Source organism: Pteropus medius, unplaced genomic scaffold, assembly GCF_902729225.1.
Source record: "Pteropus medius unplaced genomic scaffold, Ma_sr-lr_union100, whole genome shotgun sequence".
In the NCBI taxonomy this organism is placed as follows: Eukaryota; Metazoa; Chordata; class Mammalia; order Chiroptera; family Pteropodidae; genus Pteropus; species Pteropus medius.
The window spans coordinates 27,768,760-27,791,832 of NW_024342471.1; the positions used below are offsets into that span (position 1 = coordinate 27,768,760).

General features: G+C 60.5%; 2 protein-coding genes across 8 annotated transcripts; both read left to right on the top strand.

The window, feature by feature from the left end:
• The first annotated feature begins 3,057 nt into the window (after positions 1-3,057).
• ABHD16B (abhydrolase domain containing 16B) lies at positions 3,058-6,307 on the top strand. Its single transcript, XM_039864854.1, has one exon. It carries the CDS (start codon positions 3,429-3,431, stop codon positions 4,839-4,841), a length of 1,413 nt encoding a protein of 470 aa, XP_039720788.1. The 5' UTR covers positions 3,058-3,428; the 3' UTR covers positions 4,842-6,307.
• A 448-nt stretch (positions 6,308-6,755) lies between these two features.
• On the top strand, positions 6,756-22,593 carry TPD52L2 (TPD52 like 2). 7 transcript variants are annotated; one of them, XM_039864856.1, is made up of 9 exons: positions 6,761-6,927; positions 8,883-9,028; positions 10,744-10,892; positions 11,778-11,837; positions 15,606-15,707; positions 18,673-18,699; positions 19,608-19,652; positions 20,553-20,601; positions 21,149-22,593. In XM_039864856.1, exons 1-9 carry the CDS (start codon positions 6,909-6,911, stop codon positions 21,242-21,244), a joined length of 693 nt encoding a protein of 230 aa, XP_039720790.1. In that variant the 5' UTR covers positions 6,761-6,908; the 3' UTR covers positions 21,245-22,593. The 7 variants fall into 7 exon arrangements, with proteins under 7 accessions (XP_039720792.1, XP_039720793.1, XP_039720789.1 ...); XM_039864857.1 differs by having other exon boundaries at positions 19,611-19,652; XM_039864859.1 differs by lacking the exon at positions 11,778-11,837 and having other exon boundaries at positions 6,758-6,927; positions 19,611-19,652.
• The last annotated feature ends 480 nt before the right edge of the window (positions 22,594-23,073 follow it).

Below are 23,073 nucleotides of genomic sequence, written 5' to 3' on the forward strand. Positions count from 1 at the left end.
TGTTACAGTGGCCGGAGGGACCAGGCCCTACTCTGAGGGGCCTCCCAGCCAGGAGGGACCCTGGGCCTGAGTGCACGGTGACCCCTCCAAGCTCACCTACCGTGTCCCAGGGACCATCCCAGGAGCAGAGGTGGGGCTGCACAACCCCAGGGGCACCGCGGTCTGCAGGAACCAGCAGCCTGTGCGCCTCCCAGGGGCCTGAGCCCAGGGGCAACTCATCCCCCATGGGCCCGGCTGTAACACTGCACCCCAGCCAGACTTTCCCCTGATGGTGGACGCAGTGTGACATGCAGGGAGCCAGGAAGGGGAGGGCGTGGGCACGCACCACTCCCCCGCCGACCCCGCCGTGCTTGAGGGCGCTGGCTAAATCTGATTCCAGATGTTCAGCAGCTGTCTGGCCATTTCCGCCCCTCTCTGACCTCGCATCCGCCAGGAAGCGTCCCCTCCTGTCCTCAGGCCCTGAGCCAGCCCCCACCTTCCCTGCGCCCCATTTCCTGAGCAGAGGCCTTTATGCAGACTCAGCTCCCCCTCCCACGGGGTGGCTGCAGCCCTCACAAGGCCAGGGTGCCGCCCCAGGGCCCTGGGCTGCTGTGGTCAGCTTGGGCTGCCCGGCTGGACACCCTCCGCCAGGGGCTCTGATCCTGGCTCCCGGCCCTCCGGTCTCTGGGACTGGTTTTCTCTTTCCCTCACACTCCAAGGTTGGCTCCGCCGCTAGCAGCATAAATCAGGACCTCCAGGGAGGCTGGGCAGAACTGGCCAGGAGGGAATAGCCTCAGAGGGCGAGGACCAGAGGCCACACAGCCCAGCCGGCTCTGGCGGGGGTGGGGCGCAGGCTGTGATGTCTGCCTGGCTGACACTGGCCGAGGGGCGTTGCCTCCTGGAACTGAGGACTGATAACTGGGGACACAGCCCCACCTTCCCTGAGCAGATGGGGGACACGAGCGGCCACTGCTACTGCAGCTGGTCCAGTCGGGGGGTTCTAGAGAGAGGGCAGCAGGAGGAGGGCTGCCTTCCTGTCACATGCTTCCTGTCTCAACAGAGCTGGCGATTCTGGGGCACTCGGGCTCCCATGGGCTGGGCTGGGGGGTTGTTCAAAGGCCAGGCCAGACACAGGGTAAGGGCCCCAGGGGCTCGGAAACTCCGCCCACTGACCTCTGCCCCTCGGAATCCGGTCTCTGGCTCCCATCCCCCTCAAAGCCTCCTGCTCTTCCAGGGGAGCCCAGGGCAGGTGGGCCAGGCAGGAAAGCCTCCAAACAGAAGTCTCAGGCTGACCAGGCGGGACCAGCCCCAGGAGCGGAGCTCCTCCACGCCCCAGCTTCTCCTGGGAAATCGAAACAAAACGTGGTGTGTCCCAGGTGCTGTGTGGACCATCATCCAGGACACCCCCACTCCATCCGCTGTCTGCCGAGTGTAGGCTGAGGCCCTCTGCTCTGCTGGGGTCACTCCTTTGGTCTCACGAAATGAGCCGGGAGCCTTGGGGTCTGCATTACCCCTCTCCCACTGGATCACCACCCCGGAGTTCATGGGCGGTTCCTGAGAGAGTGAATGCCCCCTACCTTTCCCCAAGGCTTCCAACCCTGCACTGCGCACAGGGCCAGGGCGGGTGCTCCGGCGGGGACGACCACCAGTCCCTACAGACAGCACCCGGGGTGGTTCCCTGTGGGCCCTCTCTGGGCAGCTGCTGCCAGGGACCCAGTACGAAGCGAGGGGGTTGCAGGGCACAGGGGACAGGAGGGGCCCTGCCTAGGTGCACCACTGGACTCTCTCGGTCCTCACATCGGGTCCTCAGATCAGACCTGCGAGCCGAGCAGCCTCGTCCAGAATAAGAGCTGGAAAACGGATGTCAGCTGGCTGGGCGGAGGGGTGTCAGAGATAGAGTTGCCAGACTTAGCAAAAAACAACAAAGAAACCTAAAAACAGGATTAAGTATGTCCCATGCAATATTTAGGACATACTTATGCTCAAAAAATATTTGTTCTTTATCTGAAATTCAAATTCAATCCTGAATTTTATCTGGAAACCCCGGGGGGACCCTCCCCACTCCCTCGCTGTGCCGATTGAACTCTCCTGTCCCCCAACCTCTAAGACAGCAAGTGTCCTCAGCTCTGCTTCCCAAACCTGGTAGGGGCTGACGAGGCCTCAGAGCCCCCAGCCTAGACACGCAGTGGGGCAGAGGGCCTGCTGGTCCTGGACCTGTCGCTAGAAGCTGTTCACACCCGGACAACTGTTGAACGAGCCGCTAGGCCTGGCTCTACCCTGGCTCCCCTTGGTGGCCTCTGACCCTGCTACCTTTGCCCTCAGGTGGGCTGGCCCTCTCTGGTGCAGGAGAAAAAGGGGAACTCACCAGAGCCCTCTAGAAAAGAGGAAGGTACAGCCTGTGGGATGGCTTGAGGGGGAGGAGTGCTCGACCAGGGCTGAGAATGAGGAACATGGGCCGGAAGGACCCACCTGGAGGAGGTCATTGCCTCTGCTAGTACCCGTGGAAAGGGGGTCCAGAACAGGCAGGGGATTTCCAGCGAGCACTCACCCACTTTCCTGGGAAGGAAAGCGTGCAGGGGAGGGGGTCGCCAACCATGAGCAAACTGCCTCCGTGCTCTAGTGGCCGGCCTCCATGCCCCCCAGAGTGACAATGGCACATCTCCCAGGCTGCCCCTTTGCACTGAGAGGGCGGGGGGCGCCTGGCATGGGCCTGGGCAGGGAACAACTATCCCCAGCCTTCTCCTGATGTCCGCGCTGGCTTTGCGAGCTCTCACACAGCCTGATCCCAGAGCCGCGTTGGCCAGGCCCTGGCTCCCTTTCCCACCAGAGTGGGTACCTCCAGAGGTGGGCGGCCCCGCCTCACAGCAAGCTTGGTTCAGGCCATGGGAAGCCCTGCATTTTCCCCAAGGAGACCCCCGCGACCACCCAGAAAGAGATTTCTGCAGTCTCTGTCCACCTTCGGTTTAAGGAGGCAGGCTGGACGCTGCTCAAGTGTGGGTGGGAGTGGGGTGGGGTGGGGGTCAGGCGACAGGCTGAGGCGTGGGAAGGCGGGGCGTGGGAGACATGTGGGAGCTTGGGGTAAGATACAGGAGAAGGAGGGCCTGGGGAGGGTGTGGCCGCCGCCGGGTCCTAGGGATTGTATCCCAGGGGCGGGGCAGAACTTCGGTCCCAGGGCTTGGGAACCCTCTGTGCGATGGGCGTCGCCTCTCGCCCCCAGCAACAGTGACTCACAAAGCCAGAGCGCACAGAGCAGATGCCACCTCCCCTGGGCCCTGGAAGGCCTAGGTCACAAAGGCCATTGAGACCGAGCCCCGAGGAGGCATGTCTAAAGACAGCCCTGCGCAGCGCGCGTCCCTGCACGCCCCTACCTGGCTGGGCCTGGGCCTCCCGCCTAGACCCTGGCCCTGGGCGTTAGGGCTCACGCAGAGCACCCGGTAGCCTCGACGCTCATGTGTGTCGTCTGCTTCGTGAAGGCGCTGGTGCACGTGTTTAAGATCTACCTGACCGCCAACTACGCCTACAACTTCCGCAGCTGGCCAGTGGACTTCCGCTGGGATGACGTGCGCGCCGGCGGCGGGGGTGGCAGCAGTTACCGCGCGCTGACGTGCGCAGCCGCAGCAGCGGGCGTGTGGCTACTGCACGGCGCGGCGCTCGGCGGGGACGCGCCTGGGAGGCCGCTGCACGGGGCGCGTAGCCAGGCACAGTGCCTCCTGCAACAGATCCGCGAGCTGCCGAGCCAGCTCGCCAGCTACGCACTGGCTCACTCGTTGGGCCGCTGGCTCGTGTACCCCGGCTCCATGTTCCTGATGACACGCGCGCTGCTGCCACTGCTGCAGCAGGGCCAAGAGCGCCTTGTGGAGCGCTACCGCGGCCGGCGCGCCAAGCTGGTGGCCTGTGACGGCAACGAGATCGACACCATGTTCATGGATCGCCGCCAGCACCCAGGCAGCCAGGGCCGCGGCCTGCACCTGGTCATCTGTTGCGAAGGCAATGCCGGCTTCTACGAAATGGGATGCCTGTCGGCGCCGCTGGAGGCTGGCTACTCGGTGCTGGGCTGGAACCACCCGGGCTTCGGGGGCAGCACGGGCGCACCGTTCCCTCGGCACGACGCCAACGCCATGGACGTGGTGGTCAAGTACGCGCTGCACCGCCTTCACTTCCCGCCTGCGCACGTGGTGGTCTATGGTTGGTCCATTGGCGGTTTCACGGCCACCTGGGCCACCATGACATATCCGGAGCTGGGTGCGCTGGTGCTCGACGCCACCTTCGACGACCTGGTGCCGCTGGCCCTCAAGGTCATGCCCCACAGCTGGAAGGGGCTGGTGGTGCGCACCGTGCGCGAACACTTCAACCTCAATGTGGCGGAGCAGCTGTGCTGCTACCCCGGGCCGGTGCTGCTGCTCAGGCGCACGCAGGACGACGTGGTCAGCACCTCGGGCCACCTGCGCCCCCTGCCGGCCGGCGACGTGGAGGGCAACCGCGGCAACGAGCTGCTGCTGCGCCTGCTCCAGCACCGCTACCCGGCTGTGATGGAGCGCGAGGGCCTCACTGTTGTGACCCGCTGGCTGCGCGCAGGCAGCCTGGCACAGGAGGCCGCTTTCTATGCGCGCTACCGCGTGGACGACGACTGGTGCCTGGCACTGTTGCGCTCCTACCGCGCGCACTGCGAGGACGAGCAGGAAGACGAGGAAGCCTGGGGACCACACGGGCTCTCGTTCCCGTGGCTCGTGGGCAAGGGCCTGAGCTCGCGGCGGCGCCGGCAGCTTGCGCTGTTCCTGGCGCGGAAACACCTCAAAAACGTGGAGGCGACCCATTGCAGTCCGCTGGAACCTGAGGATTTCCAGTTGCCCTGGAGGCTGTAGCCCGAGCCCCTGCGGCAAGTGGCGAGTACGCGCATTCGCACACTGGCACACCGGCACACCGGGCGGGGCCTCAGATTCGTTCCCCCCACCACCCCCCAAACAGTAAAGCTGGCCCCGCCTGGCGATCCTGACCTGGTGTCTGGAGGAGGAGGAGGAGAGGGCGGTCCCGCTCCCTGCTTTCTCTCCTACCCTCAAACACCTGTGGCCGTCCTAGTCTGCTCCCAAATCCTAAAGGGAATGCAAGGATTAACCTGACCCAATTAGCGGCAACGCTGTGTGACTGGTGCCTTGATCAGCTCAAAAGGATGGTGGGAACACAAGGCTGTGGGGCCCCAGGAGGTGCCTTTCACCTGGCCTGGGTTATAGGATGGCTCTGAGAAAGATGAATGTTGAAGGGTCTGTACAAGTCACCCCTAGCTGTAAAAGGACATTGGCATTGGAGTCCTATAAAGCAGGTCTTGGCAGCTGGAGTGTGATGCTGCTGCTCTGTAGGGTCCCCTTCTCACCTGCTGGCTTCTACAGGAGGGATTCACAGTGGGACCAGAGATTCAAGGTAAAAGGTACACACACATACACACCTGCGTCGACCACTCAGCGCTGGGAAACCCCTTGACCCAGGCCTGGGCTCAGGGTTGCAATACAGAGATAAGTCCTCTGCCCACTGCTGTCTGTAATACGGCCGCCTCCTTACCATCTGCCCTGAACTGCACGAAGCAGGGACTACTGGCTGTCCCTAGTCTCTGGGGACAGGAGCTGGCTTGGGTGAGTTGAGCAAGAAACTGGAAAAACTGAAAAAGACAAGTGGGGCAGACAGAATTGACAGCACCAGAGCTGAATACGGCCATGATGCACTTGGGCAAATGCAAGCAGAGGTAGGTACCTAAGGTGACCTAAAGTACCAGGAGGATGTCTGTGACGAGGTGAGCTTTGAGCTGAGGCAGGAAGAGGAGTTAGGTGAAGGAAGGGGCTTCCGTGCCTAGCGATCAGAGTGGCTTGGCTGGAAATGTGGAGTACAGTTCCGGAAGGGTTAGATCCTAAAGGGTTTGAATATCATGTAAGGATTTGCTTCCAGGGGCGATTGGGAAACAAGGGAAGTTGTGGGACTTGTCTTGGCGGGACAGGTTGCCAAACGGTTACGAACCTCCCCTTTAAGAAGTTAGGCAAACCCTTGTTCACAGTCAGCTGGAAGCCCCTCAACTAGCTGTCACCTTAGCCAAGTTACTCTAACCTCAGTTTCCTCATCTGTAAAGTGGGAAAAGCTCCACCTGGTTCCCCGGGTGGCTGTGAAAAGAAAGTGAGACGACACCGGGTACACGCCGGGCCGGGCCGGAGGACGCATGAGGGCTTCCCGGCAGGCCGCCTGCGCGGGGACCGAGACGCCTTCAGCCATGTGGGGGCAGCGGCGCCTGCAGGGCAAGAGGACGGATCGCGATCACGCTTTTTTCTGCGCGTCCCCATACAAAAAAAAAAAAAAATCCCTGTAAACAGACTTAAGAAAAAAAGAGACTAAGAAGTCCTAACCCCCAAATCATGGGGTCCGGCCTCGAAGGAATCGCAAGCGTTCCGAGTCTGCCCAGCCAAAGGTGCGCGCGCCCAGTGGCTCGCAGGGAGCGGCAAACACCCGCGACACCCCCAGGAGGCCCGGTGCCGTGTTTCCCTGGCGCCATGTTGGGCAGTCCTCCCAGTTCCCACCCGCCCCGGGTTCCTTCGGACTGTTCTACCTGTGCGTCTCGCTGGTGGAGCCGACCTGGGCGGGATTCATTCGCAAGGCGGCCTCCTTTTCCTGCTTCGTCCGCAGCCGTGGCCAATCAAGTTGGACCGGAGGAACGGGGACTGGGCCAAACAACGCCCTGATTGGACAGGGCTCGTGGGGGCGGGACGAAGGCGGAGCCCGCGTCGAAGCGGAAGTTGGCCGTCGCCTCGCTGATTACGTAATGCCGCGGCGGCTGAGGTTGTTCCGCTGGCTGCTGAGTGCGCGGCGAGCGACTCCCAGTGCAACCGTCCCTGCTCCTGCCGCGCCTGCCATCCCGGCCCCGACCCCGGCTGCAGCCCGGCCGCCGCCTGAACATGGACTCTGCTGGCCAAGGTACCCGCGGGCCCGGCGCCACCGCGCTCCTCCCCTCCCCGGGTCGCGTCTCGGACCCTCCGCCCGCCCCGCGGCCCCCGTCGGGCTCCCAGGCGCCGACTACGGTGCTCCCCGTGGTCCTGGCGTGCGTCTTCCGCTGCCAGCTTGGATCGCTTCCTAGCCTCCCCTGGGACCCTCCCCTCGTTCCCGGAGTCTTGCGTTTCGTCGCTCTAGGCAGCTCTCGTTCTGCTCCCGCCCGGCGCTCGCGGGTTCGGCCGCCCTCCGTTCCTGCGCAGCGCCCTTGGAGACACTCCATCTGAACCTGGGCCGAAGTGTTGTGCGCGGCTGCCGGGGAGGGCAGGGGAGGCGGAACCGTCCTCGCGTTCAGCGCTGCGCCCCTTGGGTGGCAACGGTGCTCGGAGCCCAGCCTACTTAGGGGTTGTCTCAGAGGAGAAGGGTGCATTGAGTCAGGGGCACGCCCAGCACACCTGGCTTTTTTCCAGAACAGACACCCAGACCAGTTTGAGATGGCCGCTGGGGATGTGGAGCAAGCCCAGGAGATTAAAATCTTGAGAAGGTGATACAAGTCGGTCTTCCATTCCAAGGCTCTAGAGAGGAGGTGCTGAATTCCTACGTGGATGTAACTCCGCTGAATAATTTCAGAATGGGTTTCTACTATTTGATCTTATCAGTGTACCGATTAAACTCAGGATTCTTGAGTTCTGATGACATTCTGTAGGTGTTCCTACTTATTAATATTTGCTTACGAAATAGTTGAACATCAAAAACTGGGGGCTTTGACACATTGAGGACGCTTTTCACTGAGTTAAGCTTAACAGGCATTGGGTTCTGATCAGGAGGATGACAAAACATTGACTGTGCACTTACTGTGGGCCAGACACCGTACTAAGCCTGTTTCTCAAATGGTCTTTTTCCATTTTCAGAATAACCCTTTGAAATCGGTCCTTAGTCCTTGTGCTGCCCCCATTTTGCAGATGATTAGACAGGGTGCACGCGAAGGGGATTAGGCACAGCCGGCTCAGTGGAGCGTCTTTGTTTTCAAGTGTTTTCAAAGTCTATATTTAGCTGACTGCAGTAGACAGACATCCCTGCGGTTAAAGAGAGTTTTTCTTCTTTCTAACCTTTGTGCCTTTTAATTGGCTTCTGAGTGCACCAGACACCATACAAAGGTTTTCTTTGCAGAGTTTGCTGATCAAAGAGAAGATGATGTTTTCAATGCTGATTGTAAAAAAGTGCTAAATGACAGCCATGTGTTTGGAGTTGGAAAGAACCAAAATAGACCCATTTTTCCTCGTGTCGTAGCTTGTAAATTTTTCGTGCAGACGTGAGATGCATTTAATGAGCAGGAAGAATGGTGACTGCATTCTTCCCGATCTGGCCGTGGCAGAGGCGTGTGGAGGCGGTGCTCCCTGGGCACCTCCTCGGGAGCTGTGGGTCCTTGCCGTGGGGTGAGGGTCGAGGGTGGGCTGAAGGAGATTTTTGTTTTGCTGACTCCCTGCGGGTCTGGATGCCTCACACATGCTCCGTGTGTGATTGTGGTGTGCGCCCTGGCAGGTCAGTTGATTGGAAAGTTAAGCTTGCTGTGTTTTCAGCCACGTCATGTTCTTTTGCTCTAAAAGTGGCAGATCTACTAGATCGGCTACTTCGTGGCGAAGATTCGCCATCTCCGAAGGTCGTGTTCTCACAGGGACCCAGAGCTGGAGTATGGCTGCCTTGCATCAGTGCCCCGAAGCAGCGTTGTGGGTGGCTCACGGTGTAGCTGCTCTTAGTCTAGTGGCTTCACCCATCTTCACAGAACCTTCCAGAGAAGAGGCATTGCCAGCTCCACGTCTGCCTCCCTGTCCTGTCCCTGCAACCTGTCCTTCCTCTGCTTTCTCCCTTGGCAGAGACCTCTGCCCTGTCACCTCTCTGTAACTTCTCGTGGACACTGTCTGGCCTCGTTCTGTCTCCGGCAGATATCAGCCTGGGCTCTCCTAACAGAGGTCTGCTGTCCGACTCCATGACAGATGTCCCCGTTGACGCCGCAGCGGCTGCCCCAGCTCCTGCTGTCGAGGGTCTGACCGAGGCCGAGGAGGAGGAGCTCAGGGCTGAGCTCGCAAAGGTACCGTGTCTTGGCTGGCTGGGCCGGGGCGACCTGATGGAGGTGCTTGCAGGCTGATGAGGGCCAGAGTGCTGGCTGCACTCCCCCGAGGTGGCCCTGGGAGGCCGACCCTGCACGTGTGGGCTCCTCGCCTCGCCGGTGCCCCGTGCACAGAGTGTCGCACAGGGACTGCGGCTCTGAGCCATGCTCCGCCGGGCGAGTCTCTCTGTTGGGATTGACGAGAGTTTTCAAAACCCCACTGCTCCTCTCTGCCTGACTTCAGTCCCTTTTTCAAGAAGACTTTCTTTGTAAACAGTGCCTCGCATGATGTTTTTTCAGCGAGAGTCCCTTAAGAGGAAGTTGGAGTTAAGAACAAAAGCCTCCAAGTACCCTTTTTATTCAGGCCGACTGCAGAGAGTTCTTCTGGGCCGTGTGATGCAGTCAGTAGTGAGTCACTTGAGATTCCAGAACCTGGAGGAATGAACTTGTTAGTGTCCAGTCAGGCAGAGGCTGAAGCAGTGTCCCCAGAGACAAGGGTGTCCTGATATGTCCTACGTCTAGTCGTGGGTCTGAATGAAGCTAGTCGTGCGGACGAACCGCAGCCCGGGGCCGAGTTCAGGCTGCGGGGCAAGCACGCCGCTGTTTCTGAATCGAGTGAAGGTTAAGGGAGAAGCAGCGAGGAGGCCGAGGACACTTGAGCTTCGCATTTTATTTCGAATGTGTCGGCTTAGGGACAAAAACCACAAGGTTTTTTTCAGAGTCAAATTGCAAAGTGAAGATGCTCTTGTGTCATTTAAAATTTTCAACTTGCACATAACCATAGACAACTAGATTACATGCCCTGAGCCTCGTTAGTCATTGCACCATAAATGGAACATTCTAGTTACTGGACGTAACTGCCCGAGTGACTGGTACTACTTTGGCCTTAGACCATACTGTTTTTAAGTTATTTCTTGTTTCCCCTGTTTTCTAAAGCAGCATCTAGTCACATATAGGGCTGTCACCCACTTTTTAGCGCTTTACTTTACAAGAGCACTTTTTGAAAAAAAGAACTTTATTTTTGACTAGCTGTTCACACAGAAGCTGGAAACACTGAGAAAGCTAAAGCGGCGAGGCTCTAACAGGTGCTCCTTCTGGAAGGTTCCGTCCTTTTTTTTTTTTTTTTTTAAAAGTCTTGAGGAGGTTCAGGGCTTTATCATCAGGATTCTTTCCATTACTCAACTCGAACTACGTAAACACAAAAGCGAATTTACTTTTGGGTTACGTAACTGGCTTTGCCATGGCCTGGGGCTGACCCCAGGCACGCACACGTCCTAAGGGCTGTTTCTCTGTCACCTGGGTCTCTGGCCCTGTCTTTTAGTTCTGCTCCCTCTCGCCGCGTAAGGGCTTCCTCCACAGTGCCCGGGGGGCCTGGCTGCCAGTAGTTGAAGCGTCTGTCCTCCAAGCCCCGACCCAGAGCTTGTCTTCTCCGCCACCTGGGCCTAGGCCCGAGACGAGCTCTGATGGGCCTTGCTTAGTCACCCACGGGCAGGCACGGTGGTTGGCGGCCCTGCCAGATGCACTTGGCTTGGGGGCAAGACAGTTCTCCAGAAGAGGTCGCGTGCTGGCGACGAGCTGCGTTTCTGTAAGCAGGAAGATCTTTCTTAACTCCGAGCAAGCTCCCCGCAGTGCGTGTGAGGAGGCGAGTCGCTTCCTAAGTCGTGCTAGCTACTCACGTCAGCCGCGTGCTTTTGCAGGTAGAAGAGGAAATTGTCACTCTGCGTCAGGTCCTGGCCGCCAAGGAGAGGCACTGCGGAGAGCTGAAGAGGAAGCTGGGCCTCTCCGCCTTGGAGGGCCTGAAGCAGAACCTGTCCAGGAGCTGGCACGACGTGCAGGTCTCTAACGCGTAGGTGCCGCTCCGCACGCGGGAGACAGTGCTCGCAGGGTGGCGCCCTGCCCTGCCCACGGGATGTGAGGGTCTTGGGGACAGGTGCCTCGCAGGAGCAGGGGGCCAGGGGCCCAGAGCCCCTGACCCAGCAGCCACACTTGGGTCTGTTGAGAAAGCGTAGCGTCCGTGTTTTCGAGGCCGACGGACACGCTGGCCCGGGTCCAGGTGGTAGTCTACGGGACACGTTTCAGAGTCCACATTTGAGAGAATACTAGGCGAGTCCTTATGAGACTGATTTGCCTGTGGTCCCCATAGCTCAGTGTCTGCTGAAGTGGACGTGAGTCCTTTTCAGAATGTGACGCGGTCACAGCCCCAGGACCTCTGAAGCAGATGTGACTCAGCTCTCTGGACTTGAGATGCGCAGCTGCGTGGCTCCTCTGAAATGTATCTTCCCGGGCAGGGCCTGGGAGTGTCTCCACTGTCTAAGAGGCCGTGCCCTGCAGAGCGACAGGTGGACTCTGTGTCTCAAGTCCCACCTGTGCAAAGCCACTTTATGTAGGAAGTCGTAGGTTTTGAATTCCAAAGGGTGACTGTCAGAAGCATTCGGGGGCCACGGGCTGTGCCCTTCTTGCTCCTCATAGCACGGCTGTTCCCCGGGAGCCATCTTTCATCGAAAGACCTGTGCACCCCCTTGGCCTGATGGGAAAAGAACTGGTTCTGACGCCTCGTGGCCTCTCCTGGGCCTGCACATCGGGCATCACGTCGAGCAGCGGGCGCTCAGGCAGGCTGGAGGCGCAGGGTTCCTGCCAGCCAGGCCTCGTTTCCCCTGACTTTTACCTGCAGTTCGAAACTTGAGCTGAAATAGTGTTGCTAAGTAATTCACTGCGGATTTTCTGTTTCTAGCTATGTGAAAACTTCTGAGAAACTCGGAGAGTGGAATGAGAAAATGACCCAGTCGGACTTGTGAGTGCCTTTGCCATCAGCACCTCCCTCCCCTCTTCCTCCTGACACGCTCCTAGGGCCAGGCAGGCTGCACGCGCTTGGCACAAACCTAGTTGTGGTGTTTTTGGCTCTTTTATTTATTTATTTATTTTTTAAGTTAATTTTTTATTATTATACGTTATTATCATTTATGCTTACAACACCTGGTCTTCCTAGGTGGTCTCCCATCCAAGTACTAACCAGGCCCGACTCTGCTTAGCTTCTGAGATCAGACGTTGGGCGTGTTCAGGGTGGCATGACCGCAGACTATGGACCGTGGCTCCACTGGGGCGCGAACCCGGGACCTTCTGCGTGTAAAGCAGACGTGCTCACTGCTATGCTATGGAATCACGTCCTGGCTGTTTTATTTTTAATACCGTTTTTTTCCTCTCCAACACAAATGAAACTGTTCCCGAAACCCTTGTGGAGCAAGGGTTCGTTCAGGTGGAGGACCGCACTGAAAAGTTCCGTGCCTGGTGCGTGTCCCTTCAGTAAGAGGCCTGAGCGGGGCCCGGACAGCACCTTGCGCTCGTAGATCCTCTCGGCTTCCACAGTGGGTGGAGCAGGGCCATCTCGACTGATGCTGATGGTCCCCACTCTGTGCCCTGCAGACTGCGCTCCGGCTGCTGGGTTCTCCGGAGCCTTGCCAGGGCTCAGGGCGGATTTCGGGTGGGGGAGCAGTGTGAGCGCACCACTGGGATCTCAAGGGACACCGTGCTGTCGGCCACCCGGATGCTCACCAAATTCAGAACGCCCACGGCTAGCCTTGTGTCTGCCGGCGCAGTGGTGCCAGGCGATTCTGGTCGTTTTGTTTGAGGTCCTTAAACGAGAACACGACATTGTTTGCTCCGACCCAGTTGTAACTGCTTTGACTGGGGCGGGGCCGTATTTAAAAGCAGTCTCTCTCGGATCATCCATCTGTCGTGCAGAGGAAGGGCCGTCGTGGTGTCCAGAGCACACGGTTAGAGTCCTTCTGTGTGGGGCTGAGAGGGAGTGGCTTCTGCCAAGTGAGTTTCAGCTGAGCCTGTGACCCTGGGTTGGCTGGCTGTGCCATGGAGCTGGGTGTCACCAGTGGCCTCTGGCGGGCTGTGTGTTCTGCCGTCTGTGAAGTTGGAGACGCCAGCCCGTCGTGGCCGTGGGTGTCCTCGGAGCACGGGGCGCTGCATCTGGGGCTGTGTCCGGCGATGTGGTTGAGTCGGCGCAGTGGTGGCTGGTCACTGGTGCACTTGGGGCACCAGGAAGCTTACCGTGGGAACTTCATCTGACAACAGCCTCAGGAGACGTCAGTGCCGTTGGGTGAGACCAAAGACACAGCGCTGCGGGTGCTCGTCCAGGTCACTGCAGTCTGACTGGGGGAAACCTGTGGCTCTGGGCGTGGAAGCGCGTGGCCTGCGACATGGCCGTTCCTCCCCCGAGGTCTCACCATGCCGGATGAGCGCTGGAGACATAGCTGCTCGGTGCTGTCTGGGCGGAGCCCGGGGGCCTGGCTGCTGCCTCCTGAGCTGGGGCTGGGGCCTGCTGGCGCCCGTCTCCCTGAGCGCGTCTCCCAGTGGCGCCCAGGGCTGCAGGGAGAACCCGGCCGGAAGGGAAGTGAGAGGGGCCGCGCCGGTGCTTCCGTCGGCAGCCGTGCCGGGCGAGCGCGGGGCTACTGCTTCCAGTCCACTGCTCTCGGCTGCCTGCTGCTCGTCGTGCACACGGCTGTGCTCAGGGCGACCGTGTCCTGTTGGTGCAGTGGTTGTCTTGCCAGGTGACAGTGGGTGTCAGATGACTTCCACAGTCACTCGTTGACTCTGTAGACACTATACCGAGTTCTTCGGTGGCAGGCGACAGAGAACACAGCCTAAGAGGCGTGGGGGCGGGGGGGCCTGCTCCAGGTCCGCCCAGCCAGGCTTTCCGCCGTTCGCCGAGCACCTTCTACTCGCCCCGTGGTCACTTTGTTCTCAGGCCAGCTCCTTCTTGGTGGTGCAGGGGGGTGCCCAGTGTTGCAGCCCAGCAGCAAGGTGGCCCAGCGTGGGTCTCATTGGACTGGCTGTGGTTGGGAGCGGTGCCCTGTGGCGGGCCTGCCCCTAGGGGAAGGATGCGGAAGGCGTGATTGGCAGGTGCCCACGCCGACCAGCAGCCCGCGCGCTGGTGGAGGGAGGGAGCTGCTGTGGGTCGGGCCTCCACCCGTGGTGCCGAGTGACCTGGGTACAGACGCTGGCCCTGTCCCCCGCCCTGTCACCCAGAACTTGGGCCCCGATTGCCTCTGCCTCAGATTGGAGGTTCCCGTTTCTACGTACTGCAGTGCTGCCCTTGGGGTCACCCTCAGAATGGCCCTCCTGGTCCCCGGGGACTGGCTCAGGCCCACACCCACTCCGACTTGTGTTTCCCAGACTGGGCTCGGTGGGGCTCTTCCTAAACCCTCTGCTTCAGAACGTCCCACCCTGCGGACTGCAGAGAGTTAACGGGACCCTGCGGCTTCGCTCTCTGGGGGACACCGAGCTCGCAGACTTGTTCTCGACTTTCAGAGTGGGACATTGCACGTCACTTGCTACCGTGCGCCTGGTGTTCCCTCATTACCGTTCATGGCTCCAGATGGGCAGAAGTCTGTTTCTTTTAGCTCTTACCTGCCATGCTGAAATAAAAGCAGTTCATCAAGTTAGGCCTTGGGCTGGGGGTGCCTCTAGCAGGCACTGCAAGTTGGGGACCCAGAGGAGGTTCTAGAGCCTTTCCTCAGTAGGCTGTGTTGTGGGGAACGTGCCATCGCACCTGTCACAGGTCCCTCTTTACCTCTATTGCCACAGTCTTGTTAGATCCTGAGACAGTTCGTGCCGTGGGTGGCAGCTCCAGGCGAGGACGCTGTCACGGCAGAGGGCCGCGGATGCAGCAGCGCTGAGCCAGCGCGGGCAGCCGGAGCGGTTGGGGCCGATTTGGGCAGGTGCTCACGGGAGGCCCCCTGCTCGCGGCAGTGGCAGGCTCGTGGGGGAGAGGGGCCCAGAAGACCCAGTGCCGGTGCTATCCAGGTGACGCCAGCGGGGCCAGAAGAGCAGGCTGGCATCTTGGGAGTCCTGCCGTCTCGAGCCATCATTTTTTGGGGGTCCCATGTTAGCCAGAATGGGGCTTTGGGCTCAAGCTGCTGTGTCTTTTTGTGGCAGCAGCTGGGTGAGGGCTAGTTGCTGCAGGTGCCAGCTCTCACGGTGGCCCCAGGTGTCCTTGCTGTCCCTGTGGCCCGGGCACCCTGCCTGTCCCACGGAGCTTTGTCCGGTGTGATGCATGTGTGGGTGGGTGGCCGGCCGGGGCAGAGGACATGCAGCAGGTGGTCCTCGCGGTGAGCCAAGACGCCGTAGAACTGAGAGGGGCGGTGCGAGGTGCAGGTCCTCGGGGACGTTGTGAGACAGTGTGGGACAGCTGGGGCTGCAGGCCCTACGTCCGAGAGGCATCCCTGAGGGTGCTGGTGTGCTGCGGATCCCCGAAGGCTCTAGCACACGAAGAGGGCGCAGGGGAGCTTCCTGGGGCCCCAGCCCCGCCTTGGCTGTTCTCTGCCCTGAGGTCGGAGTCGCTGAGGGACACAGTGAGGCCAGAAAACAGTGTCCTTGCAGGGTCGGGAGGCCACAGCCTGACAGCACTGCCTCTGTCCCCCTGGGGCCCCGCAGCTGGGACACAGACCCCTCCCTGGCGGCCAGGTGGGCGCCCTGGGCGCTGTGTTCTGGGATTGTGGGCGGTGTCCGGCCCTGCCGCGTGGTTGGTCCGACTGGTGTTTCTTCTCCCCAGCTACAAGAAGACTCAGGAGACGCTCTCCCAGGCGGGCCAGAAGACGTCCGCAGCCCTGTCCACTGTGGGCTCTGCCATCAGCAGGAAGCTCGGAGACGTGAGGTGACGCCCCTCCCCAGCCCCTCTGCCTGGAGGCCTGGCCCAGGGGGGCGAGGGTTTCAGGCTTCTGTGGGATTCTGTGGGGAGCCTGCTGGAGCCTCAGGGCTCAGGTGCACACGCCTCGGGGGCCCTCGGCACCCACAGGCTGGGCCATGCCAGCCCCGGACCAGTTGGCTCACGGAAGCTTGTTTGTGGTGTGTGTCTGTGCCTCTTGGCTCCCTCTTCTCCATTTCTGTCTTTCTCCGGAGGGATAGTCACCAGGGCTTTGGGGTAATTTGTGATGCTTGGTGTTGGTGAAGGCAGATGCTTCTCGCCGAAGTTCCGTGGAGAGAAAATTACTCTGGCTTAGAAGGGGGCTTTTGGGGGGGCCGACAGCCAGGACCCATCCAGGACGGGCTTCTGTGCCTCTTGGGAGTGTGCATGGCCTGGATCTCGTGGTTGCACGCGTGCTGGGGCCGCTAACGAGTGTCATCTCCCAGAGGCCGACGAGACCCTCCTGGCCACCAAAGGTGCCTCTAGAGCAGGGCCTGGGGGCCAGGGAATGCGGAGTGGCTTGGCACTTGGTGGACGCCAGCCTGAGAGCCATACCGTCTCACAGCTGGGAGCCACAGGCCAGGCTGTGCATCCTGGCTCAGCCACCTCCTGGCTGTGTCCTTGGCCAGGCTTCCCTCTTGGGAGTTCTTAGGATAAGACGCGCGTCATTGAGCAACAGTCCGCGTGGAGCGTCGGTTGTCACCACCGCCAGCACCCTGACCCTTGATCGCACTCAGAGTCAGTCCTCTCACTTTTTAATTTCAGGGACCGCCTTCCTGTCACCCCCGCCCCATCCCGTAGGAACCACACGGTGGTGCTGCCTGTGGGCTTGGTGTGCTGCGTGTGGCATTGGGATCCACCCCGCTCTCATCCCTCCCTGCCTGCTCGGGTTAGGCATCGGTCTACTATACAGGCCCGGCGGTGCCTGGTGGGGACTCTGCCAGAGGTGAAGACCGATGCTAACACCCCGGGCGACCCACCCAGCTGAGCAGAGGACTGCTCATGCCCAGAGTCCTGCCCGTCCTATATTTTTGGTGGTTCCACATAATTCTCCTCTTCCTCCAACTTTGTTTTGAAAAATGTGAGGCCTTCGGAGGAGCAGGACCGTTGGAGTGCGGTTGGGGTGTCTTCCCCACGCCTTCCACGCGTGAGGCCCTGGCCACGGTGGCTGGGGTCCCTGGGGCTCACCCTGTACATGCAGGCCTTTCCCGCCGCGGCTTTGCGCTGACACAGGAGTGTCTGATGGCTCCTCCCACGGGCTGCACGCTAAGCCGCTGACAGTGAACTCCGTGTGTGTTTCTGACGGATCTCATCTGGGAATAGATGGGACATGGTCGCTGCTGCACTCTGGGATGCCAGCTTTGGCCACTTGAGCCATGTTGCCGTGAGGCCGGTGACAGACGGATCACACGCCGCCGGTGGCCCGGCCTCACTCCCAGGGCCTGCTGAGGCAGGTGCGGCGGGCCGGCTCGGGCCCCTGGAGCGAGCAGCATGCCCGGCTTCCCCTGCAGTGTTGGTCAGGTGACCGTGTGGAGGAGGCAGCAGCCATCGGCTGCGCCGGGACGTCTGCCACCAGGAGCGGGCGCTCCGAGCGTCTGCACGCGTTTTCGGTATTCTCACTCGAGCGTGTTCAGGGCACCCTGGGCGGAAGTCAGCGGAGAGAGCGGAGCCCACAGTGCTGATGGAGACGGCTGTGGGCCAGCCCGTGCCGGCCACCTTGATGGGGCAGCGCCGCACAGTCCGCCTCTTGGGGACAGTGATAGTTCGTTTCTCTGCTCAGAGACCTGGGACTTGGCAGCTGACCCGGCGTGTGTGACTGCAGGTCACGGAGCGTGTGGGCTGTGGCCAGCAACGAGCAGCTTTCCTGTCACCATGACACTGGGAGGGCTCCGTCCCATGCCCAGCCTCGCTATGCCTGTTGCGTGTGGAACTCGGGGGCCAGCGGGGGGAGGGACCAGGTGGCACTCAGTGCCTGGAGGGATTGTCCTGTTTGCTGGTCTTGCCCTGGGGGGTTCGTGTTCCGCTGGTTTTGTTCTGTGTTTCCAGTGGTGCCCTGAACTCTCGACGGCCCTATGGTCTCAGCACGTGGTCTCCGGCGGTTTCTGAGGCCAAGGTCATTACTTCCCCGCTTTAGAGTTCGAGGTGGCGAGTCCACCACTTCTTGGGAATGAAAGTCGGGGTCAGGGAGGTTGTGCCGTGCGTTTCAGACTGTGCGATCCTGGTGGGCCTCTGCGTCGAGGCGTTCGGGGCCCGGAGCAGCTGTCCAAGAGCAGCCCAGCCTGGCCTGAGGAGCGTTTCGCATGCCCTGGGATGTGCGGTGGTGGGGGGTGGGAGAGGAGACTGGATTGGGGTCAGAGGTCAGGTCTCCGTCCAGCTGGGGGACCTTTGACAAGCACCCTCACAGTCCTCTCACTGAGAGAGGAGCAGGTCCTGCTGCCCACCTGAGTGGCATAGGCAAACCAGGCCATGTGACTGTGTGTGTTGCTTCTGAAGTGGCCTCTCCCCAGGTGGAAGGCCTGGCTGGGTAGTGGAGGAGGCGGCCATGTCCCTGCCCCAGGCCAGCAGCCGCCCTTGGACACAGGAGCAAAGAGCTCAGCCCCGAGGATGTCCCTGGTCCTGTGGTAGTGTGCGTACGTGCAGGACACAGGTCTGGGACGTGCGGTGCGCAGCCAAGCCCGGTGACTCAGGTTCCAGGTGGCCGGCCGCCGTGGCGCGTCTCACGCCTCCGCACCGCTCACCCCCGGGCCTCCTCTCGGGGCTTCTCTCGAGCCACCAGACAGGGCCGTGCACACGTGAGGCCTGGTCCGCGTCCTGCCCTCCCCGGCGGCATGGCACCTGGGAGGTGGCCTCGCGGGGCTCGAGTAGAGGGCGGGGTGGGCACTGCCTCTCTCCTCACGCTGTGTGTTTCTTCTTCCCTCCTGCGGCCGCCTCTCAGGGCTCGTCCGTTCTCACACTCCCTTAGGTAAGACGCGCCGGGCTCAGCCGCGGAGGGCTCGGCCTGGTCCGGGGCCATCTGCCGGCCCGTAGGAGGCTGTGCTAGATGAAGGTGGCAGGAGGGGCTGCGGGACCGCCGACTGACCCCTTCCCGTGTTGGGGGCACACTCCCACGTTTCCGGTCGTGGGCCCCCTGGGCTGGCACCGGCGGTGTGATGCTGCAGCCTCCTCCCCTGGCCTCCCCAGCAGCGGTGTGTCGACAGCTGGCATGTGCCATCTCAGCCCCCCAGTTTTTTCCCAAAAAGAGATGTGCACCTGGTGGGGGGGGCTTGTCGTGTTCTCTGCTGCCGCCCTGGGAACAGCGGCTCCTGCTGCTTCCTCCCGTGAGCAGTCCTGTCCCTTCAAGTGACGTTTGTCTCATCTATGATGCGAGAGCTCTTCCTGCAGCAGACGGCAGCTCCGAGGCCCAGTTAGACACCCTCCCCGTGGCCCTGTGTCTCTCCAGGCGCTACCAGCACCCCAGTGTCACACGCTCTTCTAGCTTGGAGGTCTGGAACCAAATTCAGAACAAACTGCGATTTTAAACATTTTTACTTACTTGACCTGGTTGGTTTCTTTTTTTTTTTCTTTTTTCTTTTGTTGTTGCCAAAAAGGCATTTAGCTTTCTGTGGAGTCAAGTAGGGCTCTCTGACAGCTCTCTGTCCCAGAAGCTTTCCCAAAGCCCCAGACCCTGGTCTCCCTGAGCAGTATCACACCTCTGGGTGACTTTGGAGTGGAAGGGAGGGGGCTTGGGTCAAGGGTCCCCCTGATGAGGGGCCACACGAGGCTGCTTCGTGCTGGGAGTGCGGTCCCGCAGCCCCAGCAGTCGGGCACGGGGCATGCCGGGCGGGCCCTCGCCTTAACTCGCTTCCCTCTCTGCTTTACCACGCTCCCCAGCAGCAGCTACTCCATCCGCCACTCGATAAGTATGCCAGCCATGAGGTAATGTACGTGGCGCTCCCAGAGCTGGGGCACCGGGGGGAGCGGGCGGCTTCCCGTCAGAGAGGCATCGGGAAGGACCGTTCCAGGCTGACGAGCTAGCGGGGCGAGCCCAACTTGGGCTCCACATGGAGTGTGCCGGAGTTCCCGCAGGGCCGGGCCAGGGAGGCGCAGGGGCTCACGGCATAGCCGTAGCCAGAGTCTGGAGACTGTGTGTCTGCTCCTGCAGGAGGGGGCCCTGGTCTCCCGAGAACGCCCACAGCATGGTCTGCTTCCTCGTGAAGCCCCCACCTGTCTTTCCCACTCTCAGCTCCTGGCCCTGTCGCAGCTGCCACACCCCCGAGCATGCTGGGAATCTTCGCCAGGCTACCTCTAGAGGCCTCGGGGCAGTTGGCCAGTGGCAGGACCTGGCTGTGTAAGGGGTTGGGTGGCAGCGGGCTAGCCTGCTTTCTTCTCTGCCTCCTTGTCGCTCCCTTGTTCCAGGAGTGTCCCTGGTTCTCCTTTGCTCTGTTCTAAATGAGATCTGTGTGAAGGACACATGGGACTTTTCCTAGCCCATGTTGGGGTGACAGAAATGTGCCCACACCCACCTGCGTGGGTCAGAGGTCTGCAGCTCGCCCATGTGAGCTGCACACCAGCTGGTGACATGCAGGTCTTCTGTCCCTGTGGTTGGCGAGTGTGACTGCCCTCTGTTCTGACCTGGTAAAGCCTCCAGAATGACCTGGGCTGGGCACCGTGTTGGGGCATGCCCCTCCCCTACTTTTGGCTTGCCACGTGCGTGCCGTGACACCTCAGGATGCTCTCGGGCCTTTCCGGAGGATGACCCCGACCCTGGCCCTTCAGCTTCAGGAAGCCAGCCTAATTGCTTATCTCTCACGCCGACATCGTCCTTTCTCTTTAAAGGAATTCTGCAACTTTCAAGTCATTTGAAGACCGAGTTGGGACCATAAAGGTAACTTTACCTGGACCATTCGATTCTCTTGATGGGGCATGACCTAAATATGTTAGGTAAACTTACTTAGTCGTTGTGGATGGACACACAGTTACAGGAACTAACACGGGGCCTTGTACCTGTTACGGTCCCCGCCAGTGATAACACTGCAACATCACAACCAGTTGTGACACCGACGCAAGACACAGAACAGTCCCAGCCCCACGAAGACCCTTCACGGTGCCCTAGCCCTCCCTCCTGCCCTGTGCCCCGGCCAGCTCCAGGCTGTTCCGTTTCCGTCACGCCGCAGTCTCGAGAAAGTCCTATCAGCAGCACCGTGCAGTGTGTAGCCTTTTGAGATTGGCTCTCGTCACTGCATAATTCCCTGGAGATAGGTCCAGCCTGTTGCCCGTGTCAGCGATTTGCTCCATTTCGTTGTTCAGCAGTGTTCACGTCACGTAAACTCCAGAGGGGGATCGAACACTGTGCGTCCCCAGCAGGGGCCTAGGACGCGCCTGGCGTTGGTGCTGTCTCAGGTTTTTCTCTCTCGGTCTTTCTCCTTCTGTAGTCGAAGGTGGTGGGTGACAGAGAGAACGGCAGCGACAGCCCTCGCTCCCCGACCGGCAGTGGCGACAGGCCCCTGCCCGAGCACACGCCATTCTAAGCCCGCAGCAGCGTTGCCCGGCCGCGGACCCCGTGAGCGCCGTCTTCGCCACAACCGCCACCGCGAGATGGAGCAGCCAGCCGGGCGCGGGCAGGCGCAGCAGCGGCTTTAGGGTAGCCGTGCCATCCACACGTAGACACGGCTGCTGCGCTTGCGTGACCTGGAGGGCAGTCAGTACACAGATGCTTCCCGCTGAAGTCGGCGACACAGCAGCCCGCCGTGCCGTCCTTCCTGGGGTGCTGGAAGCGGACGGGGCGGGGGGCGGGGGCGGAGCCGAGCTCCCTTTGCCGATCTTGTCAGCTCCCCCAGATGTGGAAAGAGCGATGAGTGTGAAGTGAGTGGCATTCTCCAAACGTCCCCTTCCCTACGCCACGGGGAGACGCTTCCGTTTTCTGAGACCCTCCGAACGGAGACCGACGAGCAGCGGCTGCCTGTCACACCAACGACCTAGCTTTAACAGCAGCAAATCCTTTATTTTTTAAATGCAGTGGATTTTTCAAAATTTAAAACTAAGCAGAGCAGCTTTAGCCTCATAGTTAGGAAATATTTGTTTGGACTCAAGCTGAAATACAAGCCTTATTATCGCTTCGTGCTTTATTTGTTTATAACGTTTTTATACACGAATGAGGGTTCTTTAGCAGGTTTTGAGCACTCTGTGGGCCCTGCATCTAGCCCGAGGGCAGCGTGCCTGTGCCGGTGGTGTGTTTCACTTCACCGACGCCCTCCAGCCCTGTGTAGGAAGCTCCCGCCGGCCAGAGGGCTCCCGGGCTGCTGGGGGTGGGGGACAGGACAAAGAACAGCCAGCACCCCCTGCCGCGCTGCCCTGTTGTGGACCAGGCTGTACCTGGCCGAGCCCACGCGTCACGGTCAGTGGCTCCAGCCTATCTGCTGCGTGCCAGCCAGGGACAAGTGAGAAGTGGAGGGACCCTGCAGGGCAGCTCGGGGCTGGGGTTGGGGTCAGCTGGAGCTCTGCTGTCGCCTTTTCTCAGGGCCCACAAAGGTCTCTGCCGTCTTGAAGCTGCCGTAGCCCAGCAGCTTCTCACCCAGGGGCCCATGTGTCGGGTGTGTCCGGACGGGCACCTGTGCCTTACTGCCTCTTAGCGAGCGTGAGCCTGGCCTGCGTGTGCGTCTGTGCGCTCCCTGGGGGGCCCTCAGCTCAAAGTGTCCACTTTGGTGGATGGTGGCCTGGGTGTCTATTGGTCCACACTCGTGCCATGGGGAGAACACTACTCAGTGTCTCTCCAGAGTTAGAATCTCTCAGAAGGCCGGAAGCTGGGCTAGGAGCTAATTTGTTTTAGGGGAAATAATGGGTAATTTGTCAATAAAGCATTCCTTTGGGGAAAAAGCCACTTCAGCGTGTGTGTCTTCATTCAGGAAGGTGATGAAAAGGTGGCATGTAAACCAACAGACAAAATTCCTGTTGTCATGAGCCTACTCCCCAGGGCGAGGCAGGCAGGAAGTAGATGATTTCAAGTTCAAACTCCAAATCCAGTGCTGGGAAGGAAACCACGCTGAGCAGGGATAGAAAGGTGAGCCTGTGGGTTGTCCAGGGAGGGGTGTGGGGGTGAGAGGGACTAGCCAGGTTACAGACTGGGTCGGCTGAGCCACAGGAGTCAGGCACATAGGCCAGGAGTCGCCCATTGAGGGGGTGGCCTGGGACGAGCATCTGGCTTCACGTAGAACACAGCTGCAGAGCCAGGAGCCCGCATGCACCCCTCAGTCAGGTGGAGGAAGCTCAGTGAGTGGGGAGTGACAGGAAGAGGGTCCTGCGCCTCCGGCCAGCAGTGTGCCACCTAGGGGCCCATCCCCACGACTCCACTCTGCCACTG

Bases quoted from the DNA above. Each gene is read 5' to 3' on its own strand.
- ABHD16B (XM_039864854.1), top strand. From the start codon at position 3,429: ATGTGTGTCGTCTGCTTCGTGAAGGCGCTGGTGCACGTGTTTAAGATC.
- TPD52L2 (XM_039864855.1), top strand. The intron at 11,838-15,605 runs GTGAGTGCCTTT...TCTTCTCCCCAG, and splicing joins AAAATGACCCAGTCGGACTT to CTACAAGAAGACTCAGGAGA. The intron at 15,708-16,502 runs GTGACGCCCCTC...TTTTAATTTCAG, and splicing joins AGGAAGCTCGGAGACGTGAG to GGACCGCCTTCCTGTCACCC.